We start from the raw sequence: 14110 nt of genomic DNA on the forward strand, positions 1-14110 counted from the left end.
CGGTCAAGAAATATGTGCACAAAATGTAAAGCAGACCTCGCTGCAGCAGAAAAGCCAGAACCATGGCTTAACTGTGACCTACACCATCCAACTGAAATCTATGTGAATGCGTATGCGAAAGAAAAGCTGTACAACTGGTTATAACAACTCTTATATCACACATTGCAAAGAGAGTTGTTCAAATAGTAAAGCATCATTTATAATAATTCTAATATAATAAAGACCACAGACTACATAAGTATGTAAATAAACTTGGAATATTTCATGTATTCATGTATACTACTTATATTTACTTATACTATATTTTACTGTTGAAGTTTTGTGAATTTTGAATGAACAATGATCAGTTTGATTTATAGCATGTTAATTAAAAATGAAATAAATGCATACATAGACATTCTCTGGCCTCTGGTTGAGATTTTTAATATGGCCCTTCTAGTGGCTGAGTTCAAGACATGTAGAGTGCTACATGTATCAAAAATATCATAAGTAATTTTTACATGTCCCTTTTCCAATCCCTATTTATCCCTTTAACATTAAACAGGTTTTTTCATTACTGTGCCTTTAAGAATGATATGTAAATGAGCTTTGTTCTGATTAGTGGTCAAGTACTGGGCAGTCCAAGCCCAATGAAAATTAAATGAAAATGTTAAAATGTAAAAGTATGATTACTCTTGGTGGAGGACATGTCTTCTGAGGATAGGAGTGAATCATCTACTATGTCCTCACATTTTCATCTGTATAATGTTCATTTTGTTTTTTAGATCTTAACATGCTGTACAAGGCAACTCACAGCAGCAAACGCTCACCATATTTTAGCCAGTATTTTATTTTCCGCACTAAGTAACGCCATTGCCAGGGGAGTTGTTAGGCCAATTTTAGAGGGGCTTTAACCCCCCTCAGTATTATTTAGCCCTTCCCAAATTAATATACATTACTAGATCAAATCATTAAGAGTATTTTGTATTTATTCTTCATCATTCAACTGTGCCATTGTGTCTATAAATTCACTGTGTACTTTGATATCAGAGTGCGAACTGGGGGGGGCACTGCTGCTGCTCTTATCCACCACTGCCTTGGCGGTGCTACGGGAGATTTACTAACATAACAACAGATGACCCCGGTTACTGCTTTCAATTCTGACAAAACATTCTTACATAGTGCAGAGATATAGAGGAACTCCACTACACTCATTCAGAGTGGTTCCCCATTCTGGAGAACCTCTCCTGAGTCAGAAATGTTTATAGGAACCAGACGTCCACCTCTAAAAGCTCTCCTGCAGAAAGCTATTACATGAAGTGGATATGAATACTATAAATATGATGTCTGACACATTATTTAATGACAAATTTAAGATAAACTTTTAACGTCAGCAAGGAGTCAGCAGCAAAACCAGCATATGTTGTGGTCACCAACACTGACATTTACACCAACTCTGTCCTAGAATGTATCAACAGCTGTGTGGACAGAGTGACAACTCACAAAATAATAAAAACCTTCCCTAATCAGAAACCTTAGCTGAACAGAGAGATTCGCCTTCTGCTCAAAGCAAGAGATCCTGCCTTCAGGTCTGGAGACCAGGAGGCTTACAGCTCAGCAAGCGAGTCAACTTCAGAAGAGGAATCTCCAAGGCTAAACACAGCTACAAACAGTGGATGGAAGAGCACTTCAAATCCTCTGACCCATGGTGTATGTGGCATGGCATACAGTCAATTACAAACCACCAAACCACTGTGCCTCCTACCAACTATGCTCGCTTTGACAGGGGAAATAAGTTGGTCTTCTCCAGATTTACCACCTGATGAGCAGCCACTTACACTCTCTACCACAGATGTCACGAAAAGCAGGCGCCCTGATGGAATGCCTGGTTGTGTGCTAACAGCCTGTGCGGGTCTTCTTGGACATTTTCCACCCTGTCACACTCATCATCTGCAAGTGCTTTGAATGACTTGCTCTTTCTCATGTAAAGTGCTGTCTGCCTGTTACAACGGACCCACACCAGTTTGCCTACCACCGCAACAGATGAATAGAGGATGTCATTTGTACAGCACTCCACACTGTATTGATCCACCTGGACTGTCACAACTCATATGTCAGAATGCTGTTTATTGACTTTAGTTCAGCATTTAACACAGTTATTTAACACAACACAACATTTAACACAATCCCTTCCAATCTGAGCACATCTCTCTGCAAATGGATTCTGGCCTTCCTGACTGACAGACCTCTGTTAAATTAGACAAACTCTTCTCCTCCCCCATCACCCTGAACACAGGCATGCCACAAGGTTGTATGCTCAGCCCTCTTCTGTACTCCCTGGTCACCCATGACTGTGTTCCTGTTTATGACTCTCCATAATCAAGTTTGCGGATGACTCCACGGTGATAAGTCTGATTAGAGATGCTGATGAGTCTGCCTACAGGGAGGCCTACAGGTGCAGCGCCTGGTCGCATGGTGGGATGACAACCTGGCGCTCAACACCCAGAAAACCAAGGAGATCATAGTGAACTTTAGGAAGGGCAGGAGCAAGGCACAGTGCCCATCTACACCAGCAGAGCTGAGACAGTAGCGCATGTCTGGCTTCAGGTTCCTTGTTAACCACATTTCAAATGATCTGACGTGGTCCCTAAACTCCTCCATCATGGTCAAAAAGGTGCAACAGTGTCTTTACTTCCTCAAGAAAGCTCACTTGTGTCCCAGGATACTGGTGAACCTTTACCGCTGTTCCACTTAGAGCATACTCACAAACTGCATCTCAGTGTGGTTCAGCAACTGCTCCACATCTGACCCCAAAGCGCTCCATCGAGTGGTGAAAACTGCCCAACGCATCAGAGGTGCCCAGTTACCCTCCATTAAGAACACTTACTGTAAGAGCTGCCTGGGCAGGACGAGGAACATCAGGGACGTTTTTCATTCTAACCATGGAATTTTCATCCTCCTCCCATCTGGCAGGCATTACAGAAGTCTCAGCTCCCGTACTAGCAGACTCAGGAATAGCTTCTTCCCCTGAGGCTCTGGCACTGCTCATCTCCACATCACCACTTTAACCACGTCTTTGCACTCACTGCACTGTTACTGTACTTCAAGTCCTAGTATTTCTGCACCATTCATATTTGTCTGTTACTGCACTATATTTTTCCAGTTTTGCATATTATTAATCATCATCAACATTCCGTATAAAAACTCGTTTAGGTCCACTGGTGGTTCTGGACAGGAAATAAAATGGTTCTATTTGTGTTGTAGTCATGATGACCTCTGGCTCTTATCGCCACCACTGAATCGGTTCAGTAAAGTGAATCAGCCGTCTCCAGTCCGGTAGGGGTCACTGTTTCTTTCTATAACATGCCGAAGCACAAATGCCGAGCGAGACCCTCTGAACTACTCAGTTGTTTTTGTACCAGGCTGAACTTGGCAGCCTGTGAAAGAGGCAGCAGGGCGTAAATGAAGAATAATCCCTAATTTAATCCCTAATTTAATCACTACAACAATGCACCCCATATCAGTGTCCATCCCCTCCTTCAGGTCAGAGGACAACGCGATGGAAAAAGGCTACACGGTGAGCTGTCTCTGCTTTTCAGCCGGAGATTTGTGGCAGTGCCGCATTAAACCCAGTGGAGAACTGTAACGCTGCTTAATAGCGCTGATCATTTCTCCATTTTGAGGAGGTAAAGTTATTTAATGTGCTATGAATGAGCCTTTAGGGTTGCACATTTACAAGACATACACCATGTTGAGTTTATTTTGGCTGAAGCCGGTTGCGTTAGTACGTAGGAGTCCTTAATTCATATCAAATTCATAATTCAGTGCCTTTTTCCTCCGAAAGGTTTTTAAAATCGAGGTCCTGATGAGCGGCCGGCAGCACACGGTGGAGAAACGATACAGTGAATTTCATGCTCTGCATAAAATGGTGAGTTTTGGGGGATTTTCATCTGTTTAGTCCATTTCCTTGCAGCTTCTTGCTGAAATGTCCTGAGGCGCCAGAATGTAGTTACCTGCTGCAGCATTTAAGGTGGGACGGAAGATTCCAATAACAATATGGCAAATAAGAAACCAAATCAAATTTAATTAAAATGTAGATGCATAATAGTAGTTTTGTTGTGAGGAGTCACCAAACCACTTATTTGACCAACTGCTGTTTTCTGGTTGTGAGAAGCTGAACTTCAGGCCCATGAAGTGTGGTAGATAATGAATGCTGTATGTTGTAGGCCTGACTCTTATACTACACTTTTAAAAAAGATGGTTCTTTAGAAAATGGTTATATATGGAACCAAGACCTGTCAAAGAACGCTTGGCATGATTAAAAGGTTGTTTGTATCGTGAATGGATTCTTTAGATTGATGGAGAATGTGTTGTAGATGTACGATTTTTGGTCCTTCTATTGTGTCAAGCTTAACATTAAACCAGTAGAAGAACCCTTTTGGTGCTACATAGAACCCTTTTCAAAAAGGTTTCATATAAAATTCACCATCAAGCTGAACCCTTTCACGATGCAAAGAGCCCTTTAATCATGCAAAGGGTTCTTTTGAGTGTTCACGGTTCTATATAAAACAGTTTTCTTTACTAAAGACATCCTTTGTCAACCCTGACGAGCAATCACTTTTAAATGTGTTGGACTGCTGACGCTTCAATTTAAATGTATGAGAATCAAATTGAGCCTTCCCAGTGAGACAGAAAATAATGACAAAATTACTTTGAAATGACTAAATGATCATAATTTTGTTCTACCTGTTCCTGCTGCATTCTTGAGGTTGGGGAAATTAGAGCTTGGGCAGCTTTGAGTTGGGCCCCTCTGGAGAAATGCCTGAAATAATAGAAATAAAAACAGTTACATTTGGAAAAGCTGAGAGGTTTTTTGTAGTTCCCCTTCTTCTGTTGCAAAATGCCCACATGCAGTACTTTTAAACACATTAGCCTTTACATGCACTGACTTGATGGTGATGTTTGCAGCCAGCAAAGCAATAGCGTTCCGTTTATTTTTGGGGAATTGCCCCTAATAAGCCCACTTAACACATCTCCATACAAGTTTTACTGATACACCATATACGGGAATAAAATACACACAAAAATTCTGAAACAAATTTACATTGAACATTTCAGTAATTAACCTTTCTTTTTCCTCTTAAGTGCAGTTGCTATATTGGTAAGGCCTAACCAATATTCCTGTTCAGTCCACTATCCAAATAACTGCTAATATTTAATAAATAAATAAGCAATGTTATTAAACTACTATGACAAGTTTCTGTAAAGTTCTTTTTACATAATAGCCCAAACTAATCAGACTGCTCAGATTATTTTACTCATAAACATCAATATTAATAATATTTACCTTATTTGTCCTACAGAAAAGTTCAAAAGAAGAAAATTTCTTTTTGAATTTATTTCAGTTTTGTTAAACATTAGTTTTGTTTTATTCAATGTTTGCTGACTTCCAAGGCACAAATTGTGTTTTCTTGCTTTAATGATCAACTTTGTAAAATTAAAGCCTTCGATTAAATCAGGGTTGGGAGAGTGTTTAGTTATGTTATTGTTTTTTTTTTGTTTAATCTAGGATTAGGTGTAATCTGTGCTGGGAACTCTTAAATCTTCAAGCAACATTTCGCAAAAGCAGTCCTATGACTCCATTGGCATGTGGGTGTTTTTCAGTAGTTACAAGGCAGTATGTGTATAGAGTTCATGTCCTTTTCACCCAGAGTGGTCATATTACACGATTCATACAGTCACACTTCTTCACTTGGGCCGGTTTCACACAGACTGAAGGAGAATTTCTGCATGATTAAGTGGATAACGTAAACAGAGTAACTCAGAGTGGTTTGGTGTGAAATGCTTTGTTCTAGATAAACTTACAGAATCAGAATTGTGAAAGGAACCAGACGTCCACCTCTAAAAGCTCCCTCTCAGAAAGTTATTACATGAAACTGTTATGAATACACACTGCCTGATGTCTGACACACTGTTTTATGATGGATCTAAGAAGATTTTGGCCTAAAAAAACGATGTGTTGATGAGGGTTATATATTCAGGCTATGGAAAGCCAAAATAGTTTCAAAAGAAAAGTTCTTGTTTTTCAGATGTATCACTATTTTATCATAATCAACATTCCACATAAAACTCAGATCACACATGTATGTTCAGTGGTGGTTTTAGATAGGACATGAAATGACTAGATTAGTGTTGTCATGGTGACCCCTGGTTCCTATAAACCACTGTGTATGACTTGTGATTTATGAAATTTTGGAAAACCACTGAAATTCCCTTTTAGGCCTAGATCTAAAGCCCATGGATAAATGTTAAAACAACTGGCATGGCAGTTTACTCCAAGGCTAGTTTTTGAAGATGTTTTCACAAGACTTTGTTGCTTGTTGTTCATTCTTTATTTGGGTTCCTTGCAGCTGAAGAAGATCATTAAACCACCTGAGATTCCATCAAAGCATGTGAGGAACTGGGTCCCCAAGGTTCTGGAGCAGAGACGACAGGGACTTGAGCTTTACCTTCAGGTATGGCTTCCATATGTTTAGAAAGTATGTAATAATACTGATTACGTGTACTCCTTCAGATCCATTTTTATTTGTTCTATAAAAATGTTTAATTTAAACTATTCTGTAATCTTGAGTCTAGACGAACTTGCATGCATTGGACTTTTCCCACAGAAATACCCTACTGTCCATCTACTTTGAATCAAAAAATAGCTTTTCCTGCTGCTTGTTTTGTTATTACTGGCAATGGAACTCCATTATTTTATTTGGCAAAGCAAACATGAACATTATTTCATTTGACAAAGGGGAATAAAAAGCATGAAATCAAAGTAGTGCTGCCCCTTCTTTTATAGATGCTTGATTTGGTCTTTTTTTCTCTATTTCCATTCAAAACGCAATAGTTTTAGTACTGATGGAGGGTCAGCTCTGCCCTCGTCCACATAATTCCAGTCATTAGGATGAAAAAGCAAAAACTAGTCTTGGGTTAGCACTTGCTCTGAGAGTGACTTTAATGCATGACCCCAAACTTCAGTCACTTCAAGTGGGCATGTGCTATCATTTTAACCTACACAGTAGAAAACTGCCTTTCCCTACTCCTCCATGATGACCATCAGTCTGTGTTGTTTTTTTTTTCGTAGACTATAATCATGGAAAACGAGATCCTTCCAAAGATATTCCTGGATTTCCTCAACATCCGGCACTTCCCATCTCTGCCAAAAACCGAGAGTTGTGGGTAAGGACTGCTGCTGCTGTGTAATTTGGGATTTGAAGAAAGAGCACTTAGAAAGCTGACTGCTGCACTGCAAAGGACAATGCCTGTCCTCGGTCTTGAGTTCAGCAACCTTAAGGATCTTTGGTTTTTATGTGCCTGCTCAATGTGTTTTTACTTTGCTTTCAGGTCATTTGAAACAGAATCAGAAGAGTCGAGGTATGTACTTTTGTAATTTTGTGTGTAAAAAAAGGGCTGCAGAATACATTTAAACCATAAAACACAAGAAGAAGAGCGTTATCACGAATATGATCAGGGCTGTGATTCGTTCGAGTACAGTAGATAATCACAGCTGCAATGTTATTCACAATAACACTGTGTTGTATTGCCTTTATACAACAGTTCTGCAAAATATAGGAGAAAGTCAAACAAAAACCCCGAACATGGTATCAAATCTGCTTTTGTATTACGAACAGAGCTGAAAAAAACTGCCACAGTAGTTCCCTTTGAATTCTCTTTCAATGCAGTCCCAAGCATCACATTCCCCTGCACAGGGAAAGGGTCTAAAACCACCCATACTACAGAATGTTCTTCCACACATCGTGTGCAATTACACAATGCCACCAGAGAGGGCTCCAAATGGCTAAAACCTAGAGTAGATTATGGTAGATTCTTAGCAACATAATGCAATACGGACATGGACGGATTTGAATCAATTCACAAATGTCATAAATTTATAACGTAATGTTGACAAAACACAAATGTGGAACTTTGCTAAGTGCTGAAGTGCAGCGCCCAGACAGTCTAAAAGCTAGTGCAGCGGTCAGCATCCCAAATGTTAGGAGTCATTTTGTCTTTTCAACAAAAATCAAACTACCTTGGGAGCCACAAAATTTTGAGTCCATTTTACCATCTTGGCTGTACATATGTCTCAGTATGTGCTAATGTCCTAGTGTAAAATATAATACAAACAAAAAATGCAGACTTACTTTGCTCTACTTTAAGCTTTAACTCAGCTGTAGCCACTTTTCTTACATCACCTACTGGAAACGTTCCCACAAAAGTAGAGCAGTTTCTCATAATATGTCTCTCAATATTCTACTTTTTACGAGGCTGAAGTCAGTTTCTCGTTCATTTTTTTTCTGTTCCATATTAAAATGGGAAAACCATATTACATGTTTCCATCCATTTTCCGCCCGGTTGCAGTTGTTGCCAACCAGAGGACCATCGATCAAGTGATGTCAAAACTTCCACCTAACTCAGAAAGTACGAAGCGAATTACAAACTCTATTGCAACTTTTATTGCCAAGAATTTGCATCCGTACTCAGTCTTTGAGAATCTGGGCTTTCGCGTTATGCTGAGATGCAGCGTCTCGAAGATATTTTACTGACACAGTGACTCCCCCACTCTCTACAACGAGACCAAAACCGAAATTTTGAAATCACTGAAGAAAATTGGTAGAATAGCTGTAATCTGCGTGTGGACATCCACTACCACAGGATCTTATTTCATGTTATTGCTGTAACATTTTATCGCAGATGAGTGGCAGCTAGCATCTCATGTGCTCCAAACAAGAGCAGTGAATGAGAGCCTTCCAGTTCACTTGTTGCATCACTTCCATTTGATGTAGTAATAAAAGATATTGGAAGTAAATTTCATTATGAATCTTTAAAATTTGTCTTTAAAAGTTCCAAGTTGTCACACAGTAAGAAAAAAAAGATATCCTGTACAGAAAAAAGATGCATCGATAATCATTTTATAATCGGATCGCAGGTTCTGAAACGAACCTAGACATTCCAACCCCTACTATATAGTGCAGCTTAGACTAATTTTGGTCAAAATAATGCAGGCCGAACTTCATCATGTCAGATCACTTTTAGTTCACCAGTGAATTTCAATGCAATCCAAGGCATATTGCATCTACAATAACAGCAATATAACCCCACTATTTGTATGCAGCCTAGCATAAAGTGTAATTGACACTGGCTTATGATTTAAAGAAGAGTTCATTCAGACCAATATGTAATTTTCATGGTGGCCAGCTGTTATTTTAAGCATGTCTTTTGTAAACAGATGTATGTGGAAATGAATGGGCGTTCTCACTTCCAGAAAAGACACTCCTGTGTGATGAACTGCGCTGTCAGCTGTATGCCTGTGTCACGTAGGCAAAAAAGAGAAGTTCTTCATGAGTCATACTGCTCTGCTCTTTCTCTCCATAATTCCACATTTCTATCTCCCCTTCATTCTCTCTCTCCCTCACCCTCTCCCTCTCTTTCCCCCTCTCCCACTCTTTCCCCTTTCTCTCCCTCTCTCCCTCTCCCACTCTTTCCCTTCCTCTCCCTCTCCCTCCCCTTTGCAGTAAACTGACACATCAGCCAGCATTGCTCTTCCTGAGGGACCCCTATCTGCTTCCTGCTACCAATGGTATATTTGTTTTTATTTTATTCATCAGAAAGGGTGGCAATATGGCCAAAATATATCATGATACTTGATGTTTTTCCACAATGGATGATGGGTTTCACATTAACATAAAAAGTATATATTGCAATTATATTAACATGCTCATTGGCCAGTTTTGGGCAGCTGTTTGATAGACATTTATAGAAGGACATACAGGCTTTGCTGAGACTTGCGTGCAAAGTTCTTGACTTCATCAACCTCAATCTAAGTCAGACTGGGTGAATATGCAGTCTTTCCATTGTGACTCTTTAATAACCCCATCATCAAAGCTGTATTAGCCTAAAATTACAGGCTGTATTAGCCTTAAATTATTAGCCTAAATTTCACATAACCACTGCTGTGGAATCAACCCTCCCTCATGGAGATGCCATTTTTAGCACATTATTTCCACATTGGATGGGGCACAGATCCCAGTCTGTTTTATTCCAAAGGTAAAAATGACCTCTCACTAGATGTGGGCCTCTAACCTTACTGTACTTAAAATAACACTTTCTTTGAACTGGACAGCACTTTTGTAAGTCACTCTTGATAAGAGTTTCTGTTAGTGTAAATGGAATCAAGGCATCTGGTACCAAGACTAATTCAACCGTATTACCCTCCAATGTGCTTTAGAGGCTGCAGCCCAGAGCCTCAGCCACCAGGGGGCCCATAGCAAAATTGCAAATGGAATAACAGTAAAAGCATCTGGAAAATGAGCTTATGATATTAGAGATTGGTCCTTTTAGATTATCTGTATTTTCAGAAGGAGTTTGGTTTTACACTGCATATCTAGCCAATACAGTACAAAAACACTGTACTGGTGTGGTCAGCTTGTGGTTGTGGCCCCACCCAAATCATTTTGCGTTTCTTGGCAACCACCTGGTTTAGTGCTGCCCCAGCCTGTTTTTGTTTTGTGTATCTATGAATGGGTTTGGAGGGATTAGCCATTGAAGCCATTGTCTAGTCTAGGCTAATTCGAGTAAAATGTTGAAATATCCTGTACAGAGAACACACTTCTGCACATTTAGTGCAAAGTTACTGTTTATTTAATGAATTTAACATATTGGAAAAAATACAACTGAAAATAGCCATCGTTTGTTTGTATTTATCAAATAAACACTATTTGTGCATTAAATTTTGCAGAAGTGTGTTCACTGTAGAGGGTGTGGTCACTTATTCTCATACTTGTGTACTTGCAAAACGTATGATGGGTAGTGAGTGTCAAATTGATACAGCTGAGGAGTGATGTGATTATCCACTACAGGACAAAGGCTAGTTTTAGGCTGAACCACCCCTTTAAAAAAACACCTTGGGCCTCTTTTATGAATACAGTTATTCCATGTTCCATTTGAAGACCTAATACACTGATTTTTCTAACACTGACTCAGCCCACAAAATAAACAGTACAAGACACAGCTAGTGCAGAAGCATCTCATGCACTACAGTAATACAGCATTTAAATGTTATTTTAAGAAAAATCAGTCACATCATTTTACCATCTTTACCGTTTTTTTGTTTATTTCGCAGTTTATTCTCTCCAGTGTTTGTAATTTTAACACTGTAAAGTTTGTTCAGTAGGGGGAGCTGTGCACTCCACTGCATGACCTCAGACTCCACCTGTGATCACAGCCATTGGTTCATGAACTGTTGAATGTTGTTTTATTGGTGAAACATCTGCATGAATTAGGGTGTGCTTCATGTAAATTGGGCACTAGTAGGATAGTGCTTGATTTCACGCACTTAAGTCGATTCTTCTTTTTTTGCTCAAATCTCTGCATGTTATCAAGTGACAAAGTTTCATTAAGGGTGGTCAAATATGCACGAGTTATTTATTTATTGCACAACTCTGATGAATAAGAGCCATTATGTTTTTATAAATCAGCCATATGCAAATGCATAGAACAAATTAAGAATGAAGTTCAGGTATATTTTATTAACAAGGCCTCTAGATTTTCCTGTGCTTCAGCCTAATAGTAATGGTATTTTTTTTTTTTTTTTTTTAAAGAAAAAAAAATTGGTGGTGTTTTGTTTGGATGGTAGTGATCTGCTCCTGTTTCTTTACATTATTGCTGTGCTGTACTTTAGAACAAAGTCTTTCCACTCAAAATACGCTTTCTCTCCTTTTCAGACACATTTTCAAATGTCGTCATTGAGGGCGTGATTCATGGAATTTTCTACCCAGACCTTCAGCCGAGGTAGACCGAAGCTAGCTCCAATTTGAAGAAAACAGCGCCTCTATTTCATGGACGAAGAAAGGGATTTATCGTTTCTCTACATAATGTTACATATTTACTAACACTACCGGAACATAATCAGTCCACACTCCTTCAGTGCTTTTGCCCACTTCGCTATGTGCATGTGAGCGGCCCTCATCTACATGTTACTGATTTAGCGTATCAGCATGGTCAGATCCATTCTAGTTTATATTAAGATGAAAACTGGTGTAGTTACCTCATTATGAGCCACAGATCATGCTGCTGTGCAGTTCTTCCATTTATCATACATAGCTATTCAAAGCAGTGCTCTATTGTTGGAACCGCAAAGATAGACATTACTACATACAACACAGACCTGTTCAGTAATCAGACAGAAGTATCCGATGTTGGGACCAATCATATTTTTAATGATGCCATATGTACTGCTAAGGAGTGTTCATTGAGCCATTATCATGCAATTACTATTCACTAGCATAGTTAGATATTGCTCTAACTTACCTCAACTTTAACTCTAATGTAATTATTACCAATCATGATGTTTATGAAAAAAGGGAATCTAACCATGAACTTTAATTGTGCATTGTGAAAAAAAAAAATCTGTAACAGCTGCTAGAAACTGTGAAAGGGAGACTTTTGTTAAAATACATGTTACCAGCCTTTAACTCCAGGTTTCTGGGGACAGTGGAATTAGGGGAGAATGTGTTCAAAATATCAGTTACTCAATTCAGTGTAATGCCAAAAATATCAAAAAGGACACCTCTGACACAGATATAGCAATCACCTGGGATATCATAGCAACACTACCAACCACCTGGGATTTCTTTGCAGTGGTTTTCTCAAGCCAGCTTGAAGGTTGTTCACAAACTGTCCCTTTCTGGTTCAATCACTGATAGTGTGTTTAATTGTAGAGAAACCCACCACTTTCTTCACAGTGGTGGTCATAGGAACCAGGGCATGCCACCTCCAAACCCCACTTCCAAAATTCCTTTAGTCTGTGCACTTTAAAACATAGATTTCAATCGATAACGCAAGCAAAACAAGCTAGTTAGTGACATGCTGTCTTTAGTGAAGTGTTTTTTTTGTTTTTTTTTGTCAGAGGTAACGTATTCTCTGCACATGCGACTCACATCTACAATCTTATTCAAAGTTTTTAGGAGACTTTTTCAGCTATGCTAAATTTCTCTGGTTGTCCCCAGACGTTTTTCATTACAAGATCATGTGGCCCTGTGAAACCACCAATTATCAAATCTCCCTTTGCATAATGCAAACAGATAGATGTCACATTCATGCATTGTTAGCAACATTAGTGTTTCTTACCTGAACTCCTTCTTTAATCATCACTTGCTAGATTTAAAGCTAATGTTAGATGTCAGAAACTGAAGATGATTACGTGCGTTAACACTAGGGGTGCTGTTGCGCTACTGTCCAAGCATTTACACTGGTAAGTGTTGGCCACTGGACTTCCTGCCTGTTAAAATCATGCCAATTATAGCGTTTTTACAATATACTTAATAATGAGTTAAATGGGAATTCCACTACTTACATTTTCTGCATAATTCTGCATTATTCGTTTTATTTACTATCGAAAAACACAAATGAGCCTATACTTGTCTTCTTGGTTTTATATTTAATGATGATGGTAAAGTAGTGACAACTTTTCTTTGGGGACTATTCTAACTCCCAAAGCCACGCATGTACCCTTCCACCATAATGGATTTTGAAAATATATTTCTGGCAAAAACATTCTCAAAAATATTCTATCACATGTATCAGACATCAGACAGTGTAACTGTAATTACCTTTAGTAAGAGAGCTTTTAGGGGTGGACATATGGTACCCATAACCACCACTGTGAACACTGACTGTTTCTCTAGAACGGAGCATTTCACACCAAACCAGTTTGAATGACCCACATTATGCAGACTAAAGAAAAATTAAAAATCAGTGGGATTCCCCTTTAACATGGGCTTTGGTTTGAAATTGTAATATTTGAACTGATTTACTTTGTGACTTATGTGACATTGTGATTTTAAATGTATGTAGGTGTATGAGCTATGTGCCATAATTCTTGGAGCCCAGAGTTACTTATTGTCTTAATGGTGACGGTATGAACACTGTGTGATGCACTTTAGCCAGACAAAGTGACACACTTATGATTGAGCTATTAATACCTGGAAAAATATGATTAAAACTGACAGCAATAAAACAATACACACTAAAGTTGTCTGGTTTTTGTTTTAGTATTTACTGTTTTAAAAAAGCAAAATGCACA

At 38.9% G+C, this 14110-nt stretch overlaps 1 protein-coding gene across 1 annotated transcript; it reads left to right on the forward strand.

Annotated features, from left to right (window-relative positions):
- Positions 1-3356: 3356 nt before the first annotated feature.
- Positions 3357-14047, forward strand: snx24 (sorting nexin 24). The gene is made up of 7 exons (XM_017711228.2): positions 3357-3556; positions 3824-3907; positions 6390-6494; positions 7112-7206; positions 7372-7401; positions 9543-9607; positions 11751-14047. Exons 1-7 carry the CDS (start codon positions 3488-3490, stop codon positions 11819-11821), a joined length of 519 nt encoding a protein of 172 aa, XP_017566717.1. The 5' UTR covers positions 3357-3487; the 3' UTR covers positions 11822-14047.
- Positions 14048-14110: the final 63 nt, after the last annotated feature.

This window comes from Pygocentrus nattereri, chromosome 18, assembly GCF_015220715.1.
Source record: "Pygocentrus nattereri isolate fPygNat1 chromosome 18, fPygNat1.pri, whole genome shotgun sequence".
Taxonomy (NCBI): domain Eukaryota; kingdom Metazoa; phylum Chordata; class Actinopteri; order Characiformes; family Serrasalmidae; genus Pygocentrus; species Pygocentrus nattereri.